At 35.1% G+C, this 19,621-nt stretch overlaps 4 protein-coding genes across 4 annotated transcripts; 3 read left to right on the top strand and 1 right to left on the bottom strand.

Moving 5' to 3' along the window:
- Window positions 1-254: 254 nt before the first annotated feature.
- LOC105620057 (procollagen-lysine,2-oxoglutarate 5-dioxygenase 1) lies at window positions 255-14,924 on the bottom strand. The gene is made up of 9 exons (XM_012201567.1): window positions 14,693-14,924; window positions 8,080-8,311; window positions 7,576-7,916; window positions 6,618-7,071; window positions 5,988-6,215; window positions 1,652-1,973; window positions 1,467-1,571; window positions 1,223-1,369; window positions 255-539 (listed from the first exon to the last, which is right to left on the bottom strand). The coding sequence occupies exons 1-9, from the start codon at window positions 14,922-14,924 to the stop codon at window positions 255-257; spliced, it is 2,346 nt and encodes a 781-aa protein (XP_012056957.1).
- On the top strand, window positions 2,655-3,344 carry LOC105620055. The gene is made up of 3 exons (XM_012201565.1): window positions 2,655-2,837; window positions 2,913-3,062; window positions 3,186-3,344. The coding sequence occupies exons 1-3, from the start codon at window positions 2,655-2,657 to the stop codon at window positions 3,342-3,344; spliced, it is 492 nt and encodes a 163-aa protein (XP_012056955.1).
- LOC105620056 (WAP, Kazal, immunoglobulin, Kunitz and NTR domain-containing protein 2-like) lies at window positions 4,654-5,974 on the top strand. The gene is made up of 3 exons (XM_012201566.1): window positions 4,654-4,830; window positions 5,217-5,366; window positions 5,515-5,974. The coding sequence occupies exons 1-3, from the start codon at window positions 4,654-4,656 to the stop codon at window positions 5,671-5,673; spliced, it is 486 nt and encodes a 161-aa protein (XP_012056956.1). The 3' UTR covers window positions 5,674-5,974.
- Window positions 14,925-16,207: 1,283 nt separating the features above from the next.
- LOC105620054 (guanine nucleotide-binding protein subunit beta-2) lies at window positions 16,208-18,607 on the top strand. Its single transcript, XM_012201564.1, has 6 exons — window positions 16,208-16,276; window positions 16,555-16,700; window positions 17,133-17,432; window positions 17,916-18,117; window positions 18,210-18,426; window positions 18,501-18,607. Exons 1-6 carry the CDS (start codon window positions 16,208-16,210, stop codon window positions 18,605-18,607), a joined length of 1,041 nt encoding a protein of 346 aa, XP_012056954.1.
- Window positions 18,608-19,621: the final 1,014 nt, after the last annotated feature.

Genomic DNA, 19,621 nt, shown 5'->3' with positions numbered 1-19,621 from the left:
TATATATATATATATATATATATATATATATATATGTTATATATATAAGCAGTTTTCACACATCTGTTAAATGCACTATTCAGTCCATCAGTGGCAATTGACGTCGACAACACTAATGAACACGTCCCTGTAGAAATTATGATTCTTTTTGATACCGCGCGCTAGCTTTCTCTTCTTTTGATACTTTTCGTTCTTGATACAGTGGCAGTACATTTTTTAATAAGCGATAGTTTACAGATTCACAGTAGATTCTATCACGGATCCACGAAAGAGATCATGATGTAACGTGTGCCCGCAGTCACTAGCAATCCCTCGTGATAGTGTGTCAGTCTTCCAGGATGCATCAGCATCCAGCCTGGCTTCGTGTCGGTAACCGAGCAATTGTATCGAATGAATCTACATCCACCACCTTCATAATCCACTCCCGCTTGATTCAGGGCGATGTTGATGGTGTAGGTCGAAGAATCATGATGTGGCCTCAAGGATGGTTGCTCATCCGGGCGATATCTCACAACAAAATTCATAAGGGACCGTGGTGGCTGCCGACATAAAATTAGTATAATATATGGTTTCAAGTAAAATGATTTACAGCAACTTTGATTGATACATTTCCCAAGCATAGAACAAAAAGTTATCATAACATCAAAATAACTCCAAAATAACTCCAAAATGTTATTAAAAATACATTTTTGATTAGTCATGTTTTAATATTATTTTGATGTTATCATGACCTGTTGTTCTTTGGATTCTCAAATAACATGCACAGCGGTGTAAAATCGACATAAAATTCAGTAAAATTTTCAAATCTCAGTTAAAATATCAATCGAGTTACTTGGGAGGGGGGGAGGGGGGGGGGAGAAAGGGTCTTAAGTTATCATTGTTTCTTAATTCAAAATCTACATACAACACAGAGATCCCAATCACTTGCTACGAAGCGGTACAACCTAGCTAATTAAACCATGTGCGTTTAGCGAGTGCATGTACCATTGTGAAATCTGTGCAAATTAAGATCCCTTTCGTATACCCAAATTTCAGATCTTACGTAGTCATCATATCCTGTAAAGACATGTTCTTGCAAGGGATTAACATAATCTTTTAGAAACTTTAACCAGGCATCTTGAAGACCAACTTGATTCATGTGAATATCACGGGTTGGTACCGCTTCGTATCCGGATTCCAGTCGAGGATCCTAAAAAGACCAGTGAACATAAATAAATCTTACATCGTGAAAATAGCCGGTGAAGACGAGCTCCTGCAACGGCCTAACATATTCTTTCAAGAAATACAACCATTGTTGATCATATTGAATTTGATTCATGTGAATATCGCGGGTTGGTACGTTTTCGTAGCCACCCGACAATCGTGGATCCTGCCAAGAAAGTAAATCGCACAGTACAAGAATTCTAATAACGTTATTAAGCTAATTAGCGATAAAAGACTCATACGGAGTATTTCTCTCAACTTACGTGATTAGTTCCATCCGACCATTGTCCGAAAGTCTCAACGATTCCTACGAGCTCTTTGGTGAACCTGAGATTAACAATGGGAAACCAATAGACGTCCGGACATGGCTGCAAAAAATCAAGTTGAATAGGAAGTAGGTAGTATAAGTGATAATTAAAAGAAATTCTTTACGGCTAATCATCTTTACCTGTATCGGCTTCTTGTCGGGATTAAAGTTCTCACTGTAATTCGGATGAATGTATCTTTTTTCCCAGTCCAGCTTATTTTCTATGATCTGATACATGTCCGGATATATAAGTCGGATGTCGTAGGTATCGGGATCGACGAGATGACCGAACTCGAGTCGGTTATTGACGTACATAAACAGGCCCCGCTGTCGATTTCCGTGGGCGAATGCCATCTCCGTGTCCAGGTCGCCAGTCTCGTAGGTTGGTCGGGTTGCCTTGTTTGCTATAATCGTTGCGTTGATCAAGTAGCAGTTACTGACGAACGGCACGTTCCACAGTCCCCTGAAACAGGCATCAACGTGATTCAACGAATTGCATATCAGAGCGCTTCGGAGAAGGCGTACAACGAGCGCAACTAGCAGAGAGTACTTGTTTGCCCCACGACTGGACACGATGGCATTTGTTTTCCGGAGGTCGTCGCTTAAGTGTTTTGTAAGGTGATCGCAGTGGTAGCCGCGATTGGCCGTTGAACATACTTGGCAATGAGTTATGCATAATTATCCAATTGAGATTCATAACTCAGTACATCAGCGTGTGACTGCGCGCGTCGCCTCGTGGTTTCATTCGTATTTTAGGTGGTAGGACCTAGCGGATCCGTAATACGCTCGTGCCAGAGATCAGCCAAGTCCTCCGTATCTTCCTGGTAAGAATAGAGCGAAATGCTCTTTGTGCACGTTGATGAATTGCGTTGCGCTGCGACTACATTGTAAATTGGCACATTATTGCCTGCGGAACGCGATTCATTGATCTCATCATCGAATTTCTCACGGCCGCGAATCGATATAACATTATAATGTAACATTATAATGTAATATATATCTATACATATAAAAAGAGTAGTGGGTAATACTATATAATAGTGATAAATGAGTTCACGATAAGATATATAAAGTGCTCGTGACAAGGCCCGCGTGCGTTGTTGGTTACTCTTCAGTCGTCCAAGTTTCTCTGATTATAGATCAAATGACGAGATGCCGGCTGCTCTATTTGCTTCTATTAGCGGCCCTAATGATAAGCACAGAAGCGGCGAAGGGCGGCGGTGGTAGAGGGAGACCTCGCGGCCGAGGAAGACTATTCGGCTCGCGAATGCACATTCTGATACCCAATCGAAATCCTGCGAGTACGCACTATTACGAGAACAAGGATGTGAGTTGACGATGAATGTGTATCTTGTGTATCTGTGCCACGATCTAGTGATACCATTTCTCGGATTTTTCGCAGGGTGCCAAGATCGTGAAGGCATCCCACTTCGAGTTGGACTACATGCTGGGCAGAAAGATTACGTTCTTCTGCATGGCGATCGGTGTTCCAAGACCGGAGATCACTTGGTTGAAGGACGGGATCGAGCTGTACCATCACAAGTTCTTCCAGGTAAGCTAATCCACAATTAAGATCACAATTAAGATTGGTCTTCCCTAAAAGAAGTCCACTGTTAAAGATGGAAATTGGTTTCTCGGATAATCGCGAGAATCTGGAGATCGTTTGAATTGTCAGGTGCACGAGTGGCCTGTTGGTAATGATACGATAAAGTCGAAAATGGAGATCGATCCTGCGACGCAGAAGGACGCCGGATATTACGAGTGCCAGGCGGACAATCAGTATGCCGTCGATCGCAGAGGCTTCAGAACGGATTACGTCATGATCTCGTATTGAACGTTTTCCTTGATGGATAGCTCCGCGATCGCCATAGTATTAGAACAATTAATATCCTGTGTGAAAATAGATATAGACAGTTTGTTATTGATTTGTTACATAATAGATTTTTATTTGATAAGCAGTTAGTTTATATACTTGATAAAGCTCTGATCTAAATTAATAAGGGAGACAACCCATTAAAACTAGTAACAACATTAATTACAATTTTACACTCATAATATATTACATATTTGTTACATAACAGTTACATTGTTGAGTACAAAATTTTAACACTAATGTTATGTTATTGTTAGTGCTTTTCTACCCTCCCCAGAAGGCGGTCGTGATATTTAAGAAATTAGTCCAACTTTCTACGTGGCGTCAGCGACGTAAAAATTAAAGTCATAACAATTTGTCTTTTTCCTTCTGACATGAACAAAACAGACCTCTTTTGGATCATCAACGGACATGCGAAGGTACGAAAACAAATCCGATGGTTCCCCCCTAATTGGTTAAAGCATGATTGACTGTTATAAGGGGATATGTGACGCGAGGAATATATCGAAAATGGTCCATCACTGCAAATTTAACAAGGCAATTGCAATGCGCGACAGTGGCATGGAAGGGCGTACTTCTCTCGCTGCGTCGCCATCAATGACTGCGACAATTTGTAGCACAGTGTGAAATAAACAATCTGCATGAATTATACGAACGCTGTGTATAATAATTACAATTATTTCTTCTCTATACAACTTCCGTTTCCCGGTTTTAATTCTTGAATTTGAATACGCATGACGTATTGTTGCAAATTTTAATTAAGACGCGTCGCAGATAACTAATTTAAAAGTCAATTGTACCGGAAATCTGAGTCATCCGGAAGGAATGGACAAATGGTTAAATTAATGGATAAGCGCTCTGCATATTTGATAGGAATTGATGGCGATCATGTAGTGCAAAGGAATAACCGCTGTGCATATAGTCCGACATACATTATCTGCATATAAGTCTGTAATAGATGCGAGAGGACACTAGGGGAGTAATGAGTAGGTGACTGTCAGTTACATCGGAGTTCCGTGTGATCTACGAACGCTACAACGTACAGTGAGTATCTTCAGCCTATCTCCGCTACAATAAATAATAATCAGGCGACAATTTTCCGCACCTTTCTACAATCTCATAATAACAGACTTTAATCTCGATTCATGTTAATTGTGGATCGTGTCGATTTAAAATCAAGTGACATAAGCGATACGAATCTGCAAATTTGAAAAATCGCGTAAGATATTATGTGTAATGTTCCATTTTATTCCACTCTTATTAGATTATCATGTCACGCTCCATGCTGTTGCTAATCCTACTGGGTATATTATTGCTCAATTGCCAAGAAATACTTGGTAGAAGAGGACGAGGAAGGAGCAGGAGCAAGTCTCGTGTGCAAATCGGATTGCCTATTACTGGAAAGTATCGCGATCCGGAAAGTGATCAATATTACAACAATAATAACGTACGTAGAAAAAGAGATTGCTCGAGAGGAACATTTCCGTTCTTGTTTAACTACTTTAAGGTGTATCAATTCAGAGAAAAGCATAATGACAATGACGACTATATAATGACAATTATATAAGTTTTATATGTGTAGAATTAATATACATAATGTAGTTAAATAAATTATTTTATAGTTGAATAATTACAAGATAATTTATTCAACTATGAATATTAATTCTCATATAAAATTTAAATAAATTTAATTAAATAATTTATGATTACTATCATTGTCTCTTTTTCTGTGCAATGCAATAAGAAAGAGATCATTATCTTAATTTAATCTAAAATCTCAATGTAATTTTCTCTTATTGTCACCTCTTATTATCATATATTAATTTCTTTTAGGGAGCCAAGATACTTCTGGCGTCGCATTTCGATCTAGAATACGTCCTGGGACACAAAATAGCTTTCCTCTGCGTTGCTCGTGGCAATCCACGTCCGCATGTTACGTGGTTCAAGGATGGCGCCGAGATTTACACGCATCACTATCTACATGTCAGTGAATATATGCACATTTTCAATATAAAAAGCAACAATATAAAATTATTAATGTGGAACTGCGAAGAGCAATCAATTGGATTGCATCTACAATCAATAATGGCTTGATATTTTATCATTACTAACGGTATTTCATTCTCTACAGATACACGAGTGGCAAGTTGGTCCTGACAAAGTGAAATCGAAACTCGAGATCGATCCCGCTACTCAAATGGACGCGGGGGTCTACGAGTGCACGGCGGATAATATGTACAGCATCGATCGAAGGTCTTTCAAGACTGACTTCTCCATCGCTTTCGATTAGTACAAGTGTATGGAAGATCGCAAACAAACACGTACAATTAGATAAGAAAACATATAAAGCCCAGGTAACACGTAAACTTTTTACGATAAACCCTAAAAAAAAAAAAACGATTTAGAACGACATTGTACGACTTGCAGAAGGAGATTAAAATTGTCTTAATCCGGAATGCGAAAAATTGTTCTCTTATTGAAACGCAGCATTGAAATCGGCGTCTATCTAGAATAATAATAGTCGACGCTTCCTTTTCTTCATGCGTACATATTGTAGTTCAAGCAAAAAATATAGAGGATTGATATTTGTATGTTTCGCTTTACCTGCGTTCGTTTTTTATTATCTCCATGTAATCAAAACTCCGCGCGTAAAATCCATCATCCGTTATGGCGCCCCAGAAATTGCTCCACGCTTTAAATGGACGTATAAGCAAGGGCGCGACGATCCCTCTCTGCTGTTCCACTAGTAACTTCAACGTGTGCTCATTGTCCAGATGCGCAACTGCGTCGATTGACAGATATCCGGAACACTCCTTCAACAAGCAATGCTCCCTGTGAAACAGACCGCTTTTTAGCATTCTTATAGTCACGCATCCCTTCACTCGCTCTAACGTTACATAGTATGTATGCCTCGAATTTTTAAATCACACACAGACTTTTATAGACCATTTACATCGATTTTTATAATAAACTCATATTGTTATATTTAATGTTGGATAAAAATCAAATTTTATTATCACGTATACAACATGTTATAGCCATTTTTCAATATTTTTGTTTAAAATTATAAATATTATCTTTTATTTATTTAGATTAAATCACATATTCTTACTGCACACTGCATATTATCTCTCAATAAATATAGTTTCCAACTTCACATTTTACCGCGAATTTACTAGATATTAGCAGTATAAAAGTCTGTACTTTAAATTATATTCGCAGAGTTCTGCTTACATTGCCAACTTCCTCGCGTCAATCTCGCTGACATCGTCGCTCGGCAATATTCGCTTCGCGCTCAGGTATTCCTGGCCAATCTTCTCAAAGAAATCATCCACCACGTCTTCGTGATAAAGAACGTTGTTGTGAACAAACAGATGTAACTTCGACTTTGGATAGTATTGGCGATAGATAGTTCGGAAGAATTCTTCCAGAAACGGCGTAGGACGCTCGATAAAAATGGCTATTAGAATAACCGGATATATTTTCGGTTTGATCTTGTCGAGTTCTATAGTTTGATCCCAGCACGCCAAACATCCTTCATCCGGCGTCCAAGCGCGGACCAGATAATTGCCCAAGGAATTTAAGACCAGCTTGCTAGGTCCGTTGCCATGAAGCACCAGGGGCACTGTGTTGTAAATGATGTTTTGAAGATAAGCCTCTTCTCCCTTGAACCTGAGCTCCACATCGGCTATAAAAGACAATAATGATGATAGTCAGTAAAATGTTAGTAATTGCTTACAGATTGCTGATAAATTCAATCAAAATATTATAAATTGGCGTTAACTGTATTTGCATCAAGCTTATGTTTTGCCGACAAAATTTGCTGATATAATATGAGAGGAAATTGTCGGCAAAGATCTCCAAGTTTCTACACAAACCAAGCAAAACTTTGGTCAATTTTAGTTTTAAGTTTTTGTAGTCAATTTGAGGCAAGTTGTCAGCTGTCAACAAGTTTGCAGAATTTTTGCTGACAATTTCTCATATTACGTGAATAGATTTTGTTGTATATCTGTCACTAATGCTAACATCGAATGATATAACAGAATGTGAATCAAATTTGATCGACAAAATTTGTAGCAAATATCTGACAAAATTTATTTTTGATATACTTAATTGATATTTTTGATATACTTGAATAAAATACAATTACTGTATATCGATGCTCTTTGTTGCGGATTCCGCTTGCTCTTACCTACCGCACCGTAGAGATTCTGAAATATCTCAGATTTGTGATCTAGCTTGATCTTGTACCGTAATCTAAACTCGTCTTGCAGATATATGGTCGTGTAAAATAACTGATCATCATCTTCATCCTTGATAACAGCGGTCTCTAAGATTTTATACACATCGGACGCATAACCGATGAAACCACCGGAATTCAAGTATCGTTTGCCCCTTGATACGGGCGGATACTGAGTTGCCAGGGATTTATCCGGCCAGCAATACGCCTCCGCGGAAAATAAGATTCGAGCGTCGGTATCCAGGAAACGCTCGATGATGGTGGATAGATCGCCAAGAAATATAACATCATAGCTAAAAGCAAGAAATATACACATTATAAAATATCTTCTCTAACAAAATAGTTCATATGACTCAGGAGAGTTCAATAGTAATAACATTGCAATATTACTAGAATGTTTCAATGTTGTTGCAATATTGTTGAAATATTCCATACTATCAGGGAGGATGTACTCACCTATCAGTGAACAAAATAATTTTCTTTTCATCATTTTGATAATCCTCCAAGGCTTTCTTGAGGAGATTAATTTTATATCCACCACCGGCATAACGCACAACGTTACCGCCTTTCCAAGGCTCGCCTAGACCAAGGACGTTTAATTTATTATGAAATCCATGGATCTCGGCTGATCTCAGATATCTTCTGAAGCCATCTGTTTCGTTGGAAGCAACAGTAAATACCAGGACATCTAAAAAATATATGTTATAATTAATTGCGAGATGAAGAATTAGAACATGATAATCGAAAATACATTTTTTAACAAAAAAGTTACGCATAGGTCTAAACGTTGGAATCATTTTCTCAATGATAGATATAGCTTCAACACACATTTTTATCACAGGTCTCATTGAAAAGAATTGAAAGAGTCTAGTGATGTTTTGCTATTTCTATCAACGTTTCTGAAATAATGGCTTTTTATCTAAATCTGTGTGTAACTTCTTTTGTCAAAAAGTATACAACATTAGAAATTATCATATCTTTACAAAAATTTTTTCTTTGTCTTGTTAAAGTTGTCTCTTTAAATTGTCAAACTCATACAGGAAAGAAGATCAAGCGGATTGACAAAAAATTGCGAACGATACTCGAGGATGAATCGTCCTTGTGCATCGGGATTACGGTATATCGATTCCTTCATTGTTCATCCAGCCGGTGAACTCGTTTACATTACGCCAAACTCGTGATGTCATGCCGAGAAGTAGCGCCCACAACAGCCGCAGCACACACGCTGGCTGTATTGAGAGAGAACACGCGTCTCCAGCGCTTGTATTACTAAGCTGTCGATATATACTTACGCAAGCAACACGAGATATTCTTAGAACGTAGAATTCATGGAAATTTGAAGAAACGCGCTTTCAGAGCATTTCGTTTCAAAGGCGATTAAAGGAAAAAGAAAACTGTTAAATTAACAGCCTTCTTGGATTTACAAGAAAATTGTAAAATTAAAAATGCTTATAATATATTAATGTATTCAGCAGAAATGCAGCTTTATAACTATCGTAATATTTTTTAGTATGATTATATTAGTATTACATTTAGATTCAGTGAGGATCTATATAGGAACAAGACTAATCATATTAAAAAATCTTACAACAATTACAAAGTCTTATTCCGTTGAATGCTGTCAATAATAAGATGAAATAATCTAGTAGTTATATCAGTTGAAATAAACGATCAGCGTTAATTTAACGAATTATAAAACGTCGCTGAATAAAAAAATTTATAATAATAATTAGAGTATCTCTCGAGTCTCGCATCTGCTTGCGCGATGAGCAACGCCGGAAATGTAATGATAAGAACCGGTCCGATTGCATGCCAAAAGAACGGAATTAATTAAATTAGTTCACGTTTCATAAACGAAACGATCACATCACGTGTTCATTATATCATTCAATCCTCATTGAGAGTCTTGAACGATAAATTATATTTCTACGCATGAATCATATAGAAGCCGCATTTTGTTTTAATATAATAGACATTATTGTGTTCATGCTATTATGATAAAACTAAAGAGCAGCGTTTATAATCATTTGCACAAGCAGCGATTAAAAGGCGATTACGCAATGAGATATATTCGACTTGAGATCACATGTCCCATAGATAGCCTTTGTGATCTATTTCTTGACTGCTCTTCGACTCAACATTTATTTGTGGAAATTGTTTTCAAAAATTCAATTAATCAAACATACGATCGTTATAAGTTAAATACAATTATATATTTAAAATTTTTGTTCCATAGCAAATAGAAACAGTGTGTAAAATTTTCCAGGATTATTATGTAGTTGTTAGCATTTTATTTAAGCTGATGTTAGTGAAGGTAACGAGCTGTGTAAAGTGTGTCTTGCGGATAAAGTATTATTTCAGGCACGCGTTGCCTGGAAGAGAAGAAGAGCCGAACTCGTCGCCAATTGAGGTCTACGAACATTGATCATTTCTCCACTTTCCCTTCCAAATGATAAATAAATATGTATTACTCGAGTCATTTTCTGTCGTAAATAAGCTTGCGACTGCTTTCTTAGGAAGATCGAAGAAATGCGGTTGTGATTAAGATAGGATCCTCCAAAAGAATTTCTGAATGCGTGGGTATTCGGAACACCAGTTTTAAAAGAATAAAAAAATAATAAAAAGGAGAGAGTTGTGGAAGAATCCATCAAAGAATTCTTTGATATTGAAATCTTCAATTCTCTTTTCACTATCGTTGTAAACGATTCTGATAATATATTTTTGATAGAAAACTATACATATATTCTTTTTTCATTAATAATATATTAATGAAAAATATATTTGATGTATTAATAATACATCAATTAATAATAAAGAGAGCTGTGGAAGCATTAAAGAGAGCTGTGGAATAATTTTGCATCCATGTTGTGCACAATTGCAAGCAATAGATCTGACTTTCTCAATTGCATTTCTATCTTTTTCTTTTTTCATTTGCCTAAAAATATAGTCACATTTCGAATGAAGAAAGTGCAATATAAGCGCGAGAGATCTAATAGATCACAAATAATCATCTGAAGTTTAGACTTAGTTTAAATTAAACTTCTTTCTCATTAATGTTTCATTAATATAGACACTCTATTAAAGAACTGTGAAAATATAAAGTCTTCATCCATGTTATGCACAATTGCAATAGATCTGATTTTTTAAATTGCAATTTTACTTTTTTTTTTTAATTAGATTGTTATATTTCAAGTGCAGAAAATGTATGAGTGACTAAGGAGATTGATAGTTCACATACAAAATTTAGATTTAGTCCAAATAAGAGCAAAGAAGTTTTCTTATTAATTTTTCATTAATAATTCAATATATTAAAGAGTTATGAAATAATTCATTTCTGTACACAATTGTATGCAGACAATAGATCTGATCTTCTCAATCGTCTCATCTTTTCTTCTATTTACTTTCTAAATAACTGAAGATACACTGTTATATTTCAAGTGAAAAAATACATGAGACTCAGGAACTTAATTACTCACATGCAACCATCTGAGTTTTATACTCAGTCCAAATAAGTACATCAGAATCTGTATCTATCTCTAGCTATCTCCTAACTGTCAACTTTTTAAACTTTTGTTATTTTTTGGCAGAATCAGCTTGCCGTGGACAGTCTCCCTGTCTTTCCTTCTCTTTCTCTCCCTCTATATCGATCTCTCTCATGATACGCATGGAGTGCATGGATTCATCCATTCTAGTTCTATCCATTCTGAAAGGGCGATCGCCATCATACCATTAACATTGACTGGTGCCTCGCTGACCACGTGGTACGTCAGGAATATGTAGCACCACACGAGCCAACATCCGATCGTCGTTCTCTTGCTGTCGAACATTTCACTGTCTCTCTTTCTCTCTCACGAGTGCACTGGCTGACAGAATCCCCGGGGTAATCTGCACCGCTCGTTGGTGACATACATCCACGTCCGTCGCTTGGCGTCGCTTGACGCCGACTGCGCACCAACACGGCAACACCAAAAGCATGGAGACTGACGGAAACCGTCCGTCGTACAGATGCAGAGCCGTAATCAGGAATTGCAGCGCCCGCAGTATATTTTCAATGTGATGGACACGCGAGGATCGTGCAGTGGTTCTCTACGTCGAAGAAGTTTAAAAGTTCGGAGCACATCGAGTATTTACAGAATGCTTGCCTTTCTCAAGAATAACGAGAAGACCATAAGAACATGAGGAGATTATGAGGAGACCATAAAGAGGAGATTTATCTATATTTTTAAAAATCGCTCGTGGAAAATTTTGTTAGAATCTCTAATTTTCTTATGGCCATTCAATAAGCCATTAGTCATAAATCAAAAGTTAGAGAGAAGTTGAAAAATGACTGTGATTGATCAATTTCCAGTTTCTAACTTCTAATTTATGATTAATGGCTTATTGTAGAATGCGTGTTATAGTTTTCTTATGATTTATAATGTTTTATCATAAATCATAAGAAAACTATAAGAAAACTAGACACTGTAACAAAGTCTGGCCACGAGTGATTTTCAAAAACTTACGAGAAAAAAAGATATACAATATATATTTTCTCCATGTATATATATATATATGCTATCTCACTTTAATAATTTTAAATTCGATTCCACCAATGTAAGATTAACTTTAATCTTGGTTCAATTTATTCCTTATCTTTTTTTAATTTTTAGAATTAAAACAAATAAATAGCAAGTTAAATCGAGATTAAGTTAATTTCACATTAATGGAATCGCGCGAACCTTGATTAAAATTTTAGAGTGAAATAGTATTTAAGTTAAAGTGAGATAGTATATGCAGGGAAGAAATATTGGGTTGTCCGAAAAGTTCGTGCCGATTTGAAGGAAAATTGAAGGAAATTTGAAGGAAAATTGACGTAGAAGATTTAAATTTTTAATTTCATTTATTATATTTAAATTTTTTGCGGCACGAACTTTTCGGACGACCCAATATATACTTTTTTCTCTTCTATAGGATTTTAAAATCATTTGTTAAAAGACAATATACAAAGATGTATAGGGTACATAAGAATCAACGTAATTAAGTATAAATAACAAACAACTATAATATGATAAATTAAATGTATAAAACAATACTATAAATAAAATCGTTTGTTGTCAGATTGTTATAAAATCTGTAAAAAAAAAATATAAGAACTATGAAGAAATCATAGGAAAATGAGAAAATTGGCACATGATAAACACGATTTACCGACTTTTTCGATCAATAAAATAAAAAAGATGTTGTGCTATTTTTTTTTATTAATGTTATGAAAAAATTAAGCTTCGTATTGTCTCACGTTTTTAGATCAAAATAAGTATTATTCCTCGAGATTTCATGGCAATTGCGAAAAGGATTATCGCACTTCAATATTATCTACAAAAATCAATGAAGCATCCGCACATCTCTGGTGAAAAAAAATCCTCAAACCTATTTTTAAGAATTTGTCGTATTTTAAATTTGTAAAGATTTCTAAAAAAAAGATTAAAGAATGAATGTTTTTCAATTTTCTTCAGAAATTATTAGAATATTTTAGAATCCATATAATTCGAAAAGTTCTTAGCCTGACAAAAAAAACATGATTTTTAGAAAATTTTTTTTATTTTTCGACATAGTCCCCTTGTAAGTCAATACACTTGGACTAACGATATTCTAACTTCTTTAGACCTTCAGTACAATTTTTTTAACCCTTCAAAATAAGTGTTTGTCTCAATGATGATCTCCGTATTTGAAGTCTTTTTTCAAGGAGCCATTTCTTCAAATTCAGGAACAGGAAAAAATCACTGGGGGCTAAATCTGGTGAATACGATGCGGCAGCAATTCGAAGTGCAACTCATGAAGTTATGCTACTTGCAGAAATGAGCGAGTGCATTATCGTGATAGAAAAACACCTTTTTCTTTGCCAAATGCGGACATTTGGCCTTAATAGTATCGTTTAATTGTTCCAACAATGCTGCATAATACTCTCCGTCGACAGTTTTGCCTTTTTCTAAATAGCCTATGAGCATGACTCCATACGAATCCCAAAAAACAATCGCCATCTTTCCGGCTGGGACAGTTTTCGCTTTCTTTGGAGCACTTCCACCCATTATTTGGACTGTTTCGTTTCTGGCGTGTAATGATGAATCCATGTTTTATCCACAGTGATGAATCGTCGTAGAAAGTCGGTTGGATTGCGTTTAACATGTTCAAACACTCTTGAGAAACGTTCATTCGAATACGTTTTTGATTGACCGTTAGCAAATGCGAACCCATCGCGCTGAAAGCTTTTTCATGTGCAAATGTTCGTAAGATGTTATGAACACGATTTACTGAGATGTTTACAATATCAGCAAGCTCACGCACTCGTCGATCATTTAACACGACATTATGGATTTTTTCAATGATTTCCTCAGTCATGGCGGTTTTTGGACGTCTTGAATGTTCATCGTCATTTATGGATGAACGACCATGTTTGAATTCAGCAGCCCGTTTTTCACTGTTGAAAATGATGGTGAAGAATCTCTTAGAGTAGAATCCAACTCGTTTTTTCCGTTGGTGTTAAATCTTTTAAAACAAAGTATTTTATCACTGCGCGACATTGGATTTTATCCATTTTTCGAGAAATACCAAAACTTGTTTGCTTTACTCGACGTAACAGACAATGTACTAATCGCATTTGTCTGAAACTTTTTCGGAGACCCTCTGAAGAGGGTCAAACTTAAAAAAAATCATAGCCATTTCATACTCTCGATGCCATCTCTATGTCAGGCCGAGAATTTTTCGAATTATCCTCATATATGTATATGAAAAATTCTAGAAAAAATATGATAAGATGAAATATTGATAAGATGAAAAGTTATTAAAATATAGAATTTTTTACAAAGTTATAAAATATACAAAAATTTTGAAAAATTATATAAAGAATTTTTGAAAAATTTCATCGCTTGTTTTTGTCTCTTAAAAAAAAGCGATGTTATTAGTCGATTAAAAAAAGATTATTTATAAATTGAACATGGAGTTTCTTTTTCCTACATTTCTGAAGAAATAAAATTTTGCAATTGCAACATTGCAATTGTAACTAACAATACAATAAATATGAGAGACAAAGTACCTGTCGTATCAAAATTTGATGTGCATTTTTTCATTGGTCTGTATCGCTCGATGACGAATGATTTGTTATCCGAGACATCTCTTTCACACGAGAGATCATTCGAGGGTACATAAACATTATGGCTTTGCTTTGTTTTACACACTCCTTCTGCATTTTCTGCTGCAAGTTGATCTCCATATAATAGGAGAACGATTGATAGCGTCAGCCTTCCCGAGACACTTTGTGTTTTCATATTGTCTAATTGTTGTTAAAAATGTTCTATCAGAACTTATCTCACAATCAGTTGCCAAAAATTTAATTGTTAGAATTGTAAGAATTGTTAGAATTGTTAGAATTGTAACTCAACTCGTATCTACACTGAATTGAAATTATGTGAAATTATTTTATTCTAGCCAAAATAAAAATCGAAATGTAAGTCGAATATAAGGGAAGAGTGACAGAGACATAAAAAAATCTTTTATGAAATAATGTGTACTTTTCAACAAGCAACACAGTGCGATACAGTCATCATGTCATCTTTGTTTAACATTGGCAAACAACAAGGATGTAATGATCCATTGTGTCATATCGTACGAGTATCACTTGTTGGAAGACATATATAAATTAATTTTTATAAGATAACGAAATGTAAAAGAGTTTACACTTCTTTTTATTTTTAACTTTCAACTTATTTTTAAATTATTTTTATTTTCGCCAGAGTGTGTACTACTTCACATGTCTCAACAATTGTTTGACTACATATTTCGTGTTTGCTCTAATGATTTATCTGGATTTATATAAGTAATATTTACTTTAGCTCTTCGAACTCTCTGAAAAATTTGCAGATATCGCAGATAAATATCCGACACCAATCACTGTGCGATTACACCGAGTTACATTGATCAGTATCAAAGGATTCGAACATTTATAGGAGAAAGTGGGAGACTCGAAAGTGAAACCGTTGATGGTTTTTGTGGTCGAAAAGAGTGGCTAACCGTCACACCGTGTCGACGGTGTTTTGTTCGCGTGATTTCCTATTCCGGGGGAATATGCTATCATCGATCCGTGAAGTTCTGCAAAACGTAAATGAAACATTCCCGATCTGTCCTGTAAAGGATATGTACATTTATATTAATATTAAATAAATATTAATAAATAAAAATCTCATTATATTTGCAATCAACTTGTTTTCCCCCTTCCCTCTTTTAATACAAAATTTGTCTCATTTTATCTCCTTTTTTACCTTTTTCTTTAATTTCGTGCTTCAATTTATATGTATTTTTAAAGAAAAAATATATATTGCAGATGTTCTTTGAAAAACGTTATCGTGTATGTAAGGTAATTAAGTTATGTGAATGAGACGAGCTAATGCCCAACAAATCGAGTTAACTAGCGACCTAATATGATTACTGGGGCAGCGGGGTAGGCAATCTTGAGGCTTCTTTTGTGTATTGTCGGCAGTTTTTACATGTCGAACGTCGATGACATTTGATTTTCATATCTTTCTGCGCTGATAAAGCACGAAGAAGGATAAAAATGGGCAAGGAAGACGCAGAGACTGTAGCCCTGAAGAAAGAACTGGAAGCTCTTATTAACAAGTGCAAGGTTTAAACATTTTACTGTATAATCGAGGAATTAATTCATTAATATTTCACATAATTGTAATTTTAATTACAAAAAATTTAATTGATGGATTATGGAATTATGTATGATTGGCCAATGTAATAATTCTCATTTCCAAAACAAGTTGAAATTATGTATATTGGCCAGTGATTATATATAATTCCTTAATTAATAAAATTTCTTGTAATATATATAAATATATGAAGTTATTCGACAGAGATGTCTTTACTCATTCTATCAGTTTTATTTGCTTCATTAAGGAAGAACAAAAGAAGCAACAGGATACAACATTGGAACAAGTGTGCGGTGGGGTGGCGGATGCTCCGAAAGTTAGATTGTCAACTAAGAAGATGTTGAAAGGACACATTAATAAAGTCAATTCAGTGCACTTTAGTGGCGATAGTCGGTCAGTTTTAACATTATAGTTTTCATACTTCTTCGATTCATTATGTCGAAATGTTTTTTACTATTGAAATGTCTTTACTTCTTTAAGTACGCTTTCGCTTTAAACTTTAATGTATCATTAGACAATTTATCGTGTCTTAAAAATCTTTTAGTCCTGTTCTGTAATAGATGCAATAAGCCTGTAACTTTGCCTCTAAATTTTGAACTATGATATTAATTTGCTCTAAACTCTGAGCTTTATAGATATTTGGCCAGCTTAAAGCTGAGGGATTACGACTTGATGTATCATTGGAAATACTTTTTGCAAAAAAACATTTCCGAAAATAGAAAACGTCAATTTAGAACTTAGAATAAAAGGCTTACTACACTTATTGTCAAATCACGTAGACTGAGAATAATGGAATAAATTTATAAATTGATGTACGTTTTGTAGACATTGTGTGACTGGCTCGTTGGATGGGAAGCTAATTATCTGGGACACGTGGACTGGCAATAAAGTACAGGTCATCCCGTTGCGTTCGGCCTGGGTAATGTCGGTAGCTTTCGCGCCGTCCGGCAATTTCGTCGCGTGCGGCGGTATGGACAACATGTGCACCGTCTACGACGTGAACAATCGCGACGCTACAGGATCTGCCAAGATCGTGAGGGAGCTTCTGGGTTACGAGGGCTTCCTGTCGTCTTGCAGATTTCTTGATGACAAGAAAATCATCACTGGATCCGGCGACATGAAAATGTATATAATTACATAACAATATTTAAAGATAATATGATAAGTAAAAAACACCAACTAACAGTAACATAATAACAATAATAATAATTTCAATGTAAAAAAGGCTATAGAAATTAACGCTGGTTATAAAATAGCGATTTTTTAATAATAATTAAATATAATATCTGATACATATATAAACCTTGAACCTACATATATATATATCAGATATTTGATCATTATTAAAAATTATCGCTATTTTATAACCTGAAAAATTGACTTCTGTAGCCTTTTTTTATATTGTAATTATTATTATTTTTATTAATTTAAAGGAGCTTATAACTAGATATTAATGCTTTAAATTTTTGCCATTGTTAATTAATAGTAACATAACATCAATGTTATAATTCATAGAAAATTATAACATTGATGTTATGTTACTGTTAATTGATGTTTACCGTGAAATTAATTTCCTGAGTAATTACCGGCGGCAAACACTTTGCTTAGTTGTATATGGGACCTTGAGGCAAACAAAAAAACAACGGATTTCGAGGCACACGCGGGCGACGTGGTGAGCATCAGCTTGTCCCCCGACAGTAACACTTACGTCACCGGTTCGGTCGACAAAACCTGCAAACTGTGGGATTTACGAGAAGAGAAAGCCAAGCAAACATTCTTCGGTCACGAAGCTGACGTAAATTCTGTCTGCGTGAGTGTTTGGCGTATTTCGCGTGATACTTCTCAAGGTTCCAGATTTAACGAGGATATTGTAATATTGTATCTATTACTTTGTTCTATCAGTATCATCCCTCCGGACAAGGTTTTGTAACAGCGTCCGAGGACAAGACCGCGAGACTATGGGACTTCAGATCTGATCAGCAATTAACTACCTTTAAACCACCGAGCTCGAATCCCGGGTTTACATCTTGCGGTCTGTCTCTGAGCGGCAGATTTATATTTTGCGGTAGCGATGACAATTCTATTCACATATGGGATACGTTGAAGAATCAACACAACGGTGAGTTCATCTACCAGGAAAATTGTTATTATGAAATTATGTCAGTAAAAGATTTTTTCATCTCTCCTTTCAAGGTGTCTTATCTGGTCATGAAAATAGAGTGACATCACTTTGTGTCTCTGGTAATGGGATGGCAGTGGCCAGCTGCTCCTGGGATCAGAATGTCCGAATTTGGGTGTGAATACATACAACATTTAATACATTTAAGAGCTGTCTGAAGCAATTGAGAGAATACTGGGCGAGATATATTATCACAAATATATTGATTATATAAAAGCCTATCGATTCTTCTTGCACGAAACCTGCGCAATAATCTTACTAATTCTTCTAACGAATTATTATCTAGAGTTACTTTAGTCTAGAATTACAGCGTAATCAATTAATTTGCATTAAAATGTTCTTTCTATTCGCAATCTGCATTCATTATAATTCATTATAACTCATTACGTTAAACTAAAAAATATAATAAAAAAATATATTAAAAAACACAAGTTTTTTATTGTAAATTAGTTCTGGATTCATCTTGTATATTAGAGATAAATTTTTATTTAACGAACAATTGCATTATTAATTACGTACGTAAGTAATTGTGACCAATTGTACAGAATCTACAGCATTAAACTTCTTTATTCCTTCAAGACGCAATATGGAAACATTTATTGACTCACGAAACGGACGATTTGGTGTTGCCAATGCGAATTTATTTCTAAAATATAGACATATTATACTATTTCTTCTTATCGAATATGCTGCAGAAGAGTGCGTTAAAAAAATTGTATCGTGTCTTAAAATTTACATGCTAATGCGATACAATAAATTTGATATATCGATTAGGCGTGATGCGCGGGTCAAAAATATTGTATTTTCTTCGCACAAATGAGTATCATTGCCGTAATACTGTATACTTCATACATATTTGTTTTCGTGAGCATTAACTTAGGCCAGTCTAGTGACATACTTGATACGTGTGTGTGATAAAACAGTTTCAAACTTAATTAAAAGTCTTTTATAGTGTCACAATTGCTATGATTATCGCGCATTCTACAATAAGTTTTTTTCTAGGAAGATTCTATATATATATATGTATATATATATATATATGTATATATATATATATATATATATATATATATATATATATATATATATATATATATACTAGTTATACTTNTACGTAACTAACTAAAGTAACGTT

This window comes from Atta cephalotes, assembly GCF_000143395.1.
Source record: "Atta cephalotes unplaced genomic scaffold scaffold00024, whole genome shotgun sequence".
NCBI classification, from domain to species: Eukaryota; Metazoa; Arthropoda; class Insecta; order Hymenoptera; family Formicidae; genus Atta; species Atta cephalotes.
Note: the sequence above shows the minus strand (reverse complement) of the source record. Positions and strands in the feature narration are given on the sequence as shown.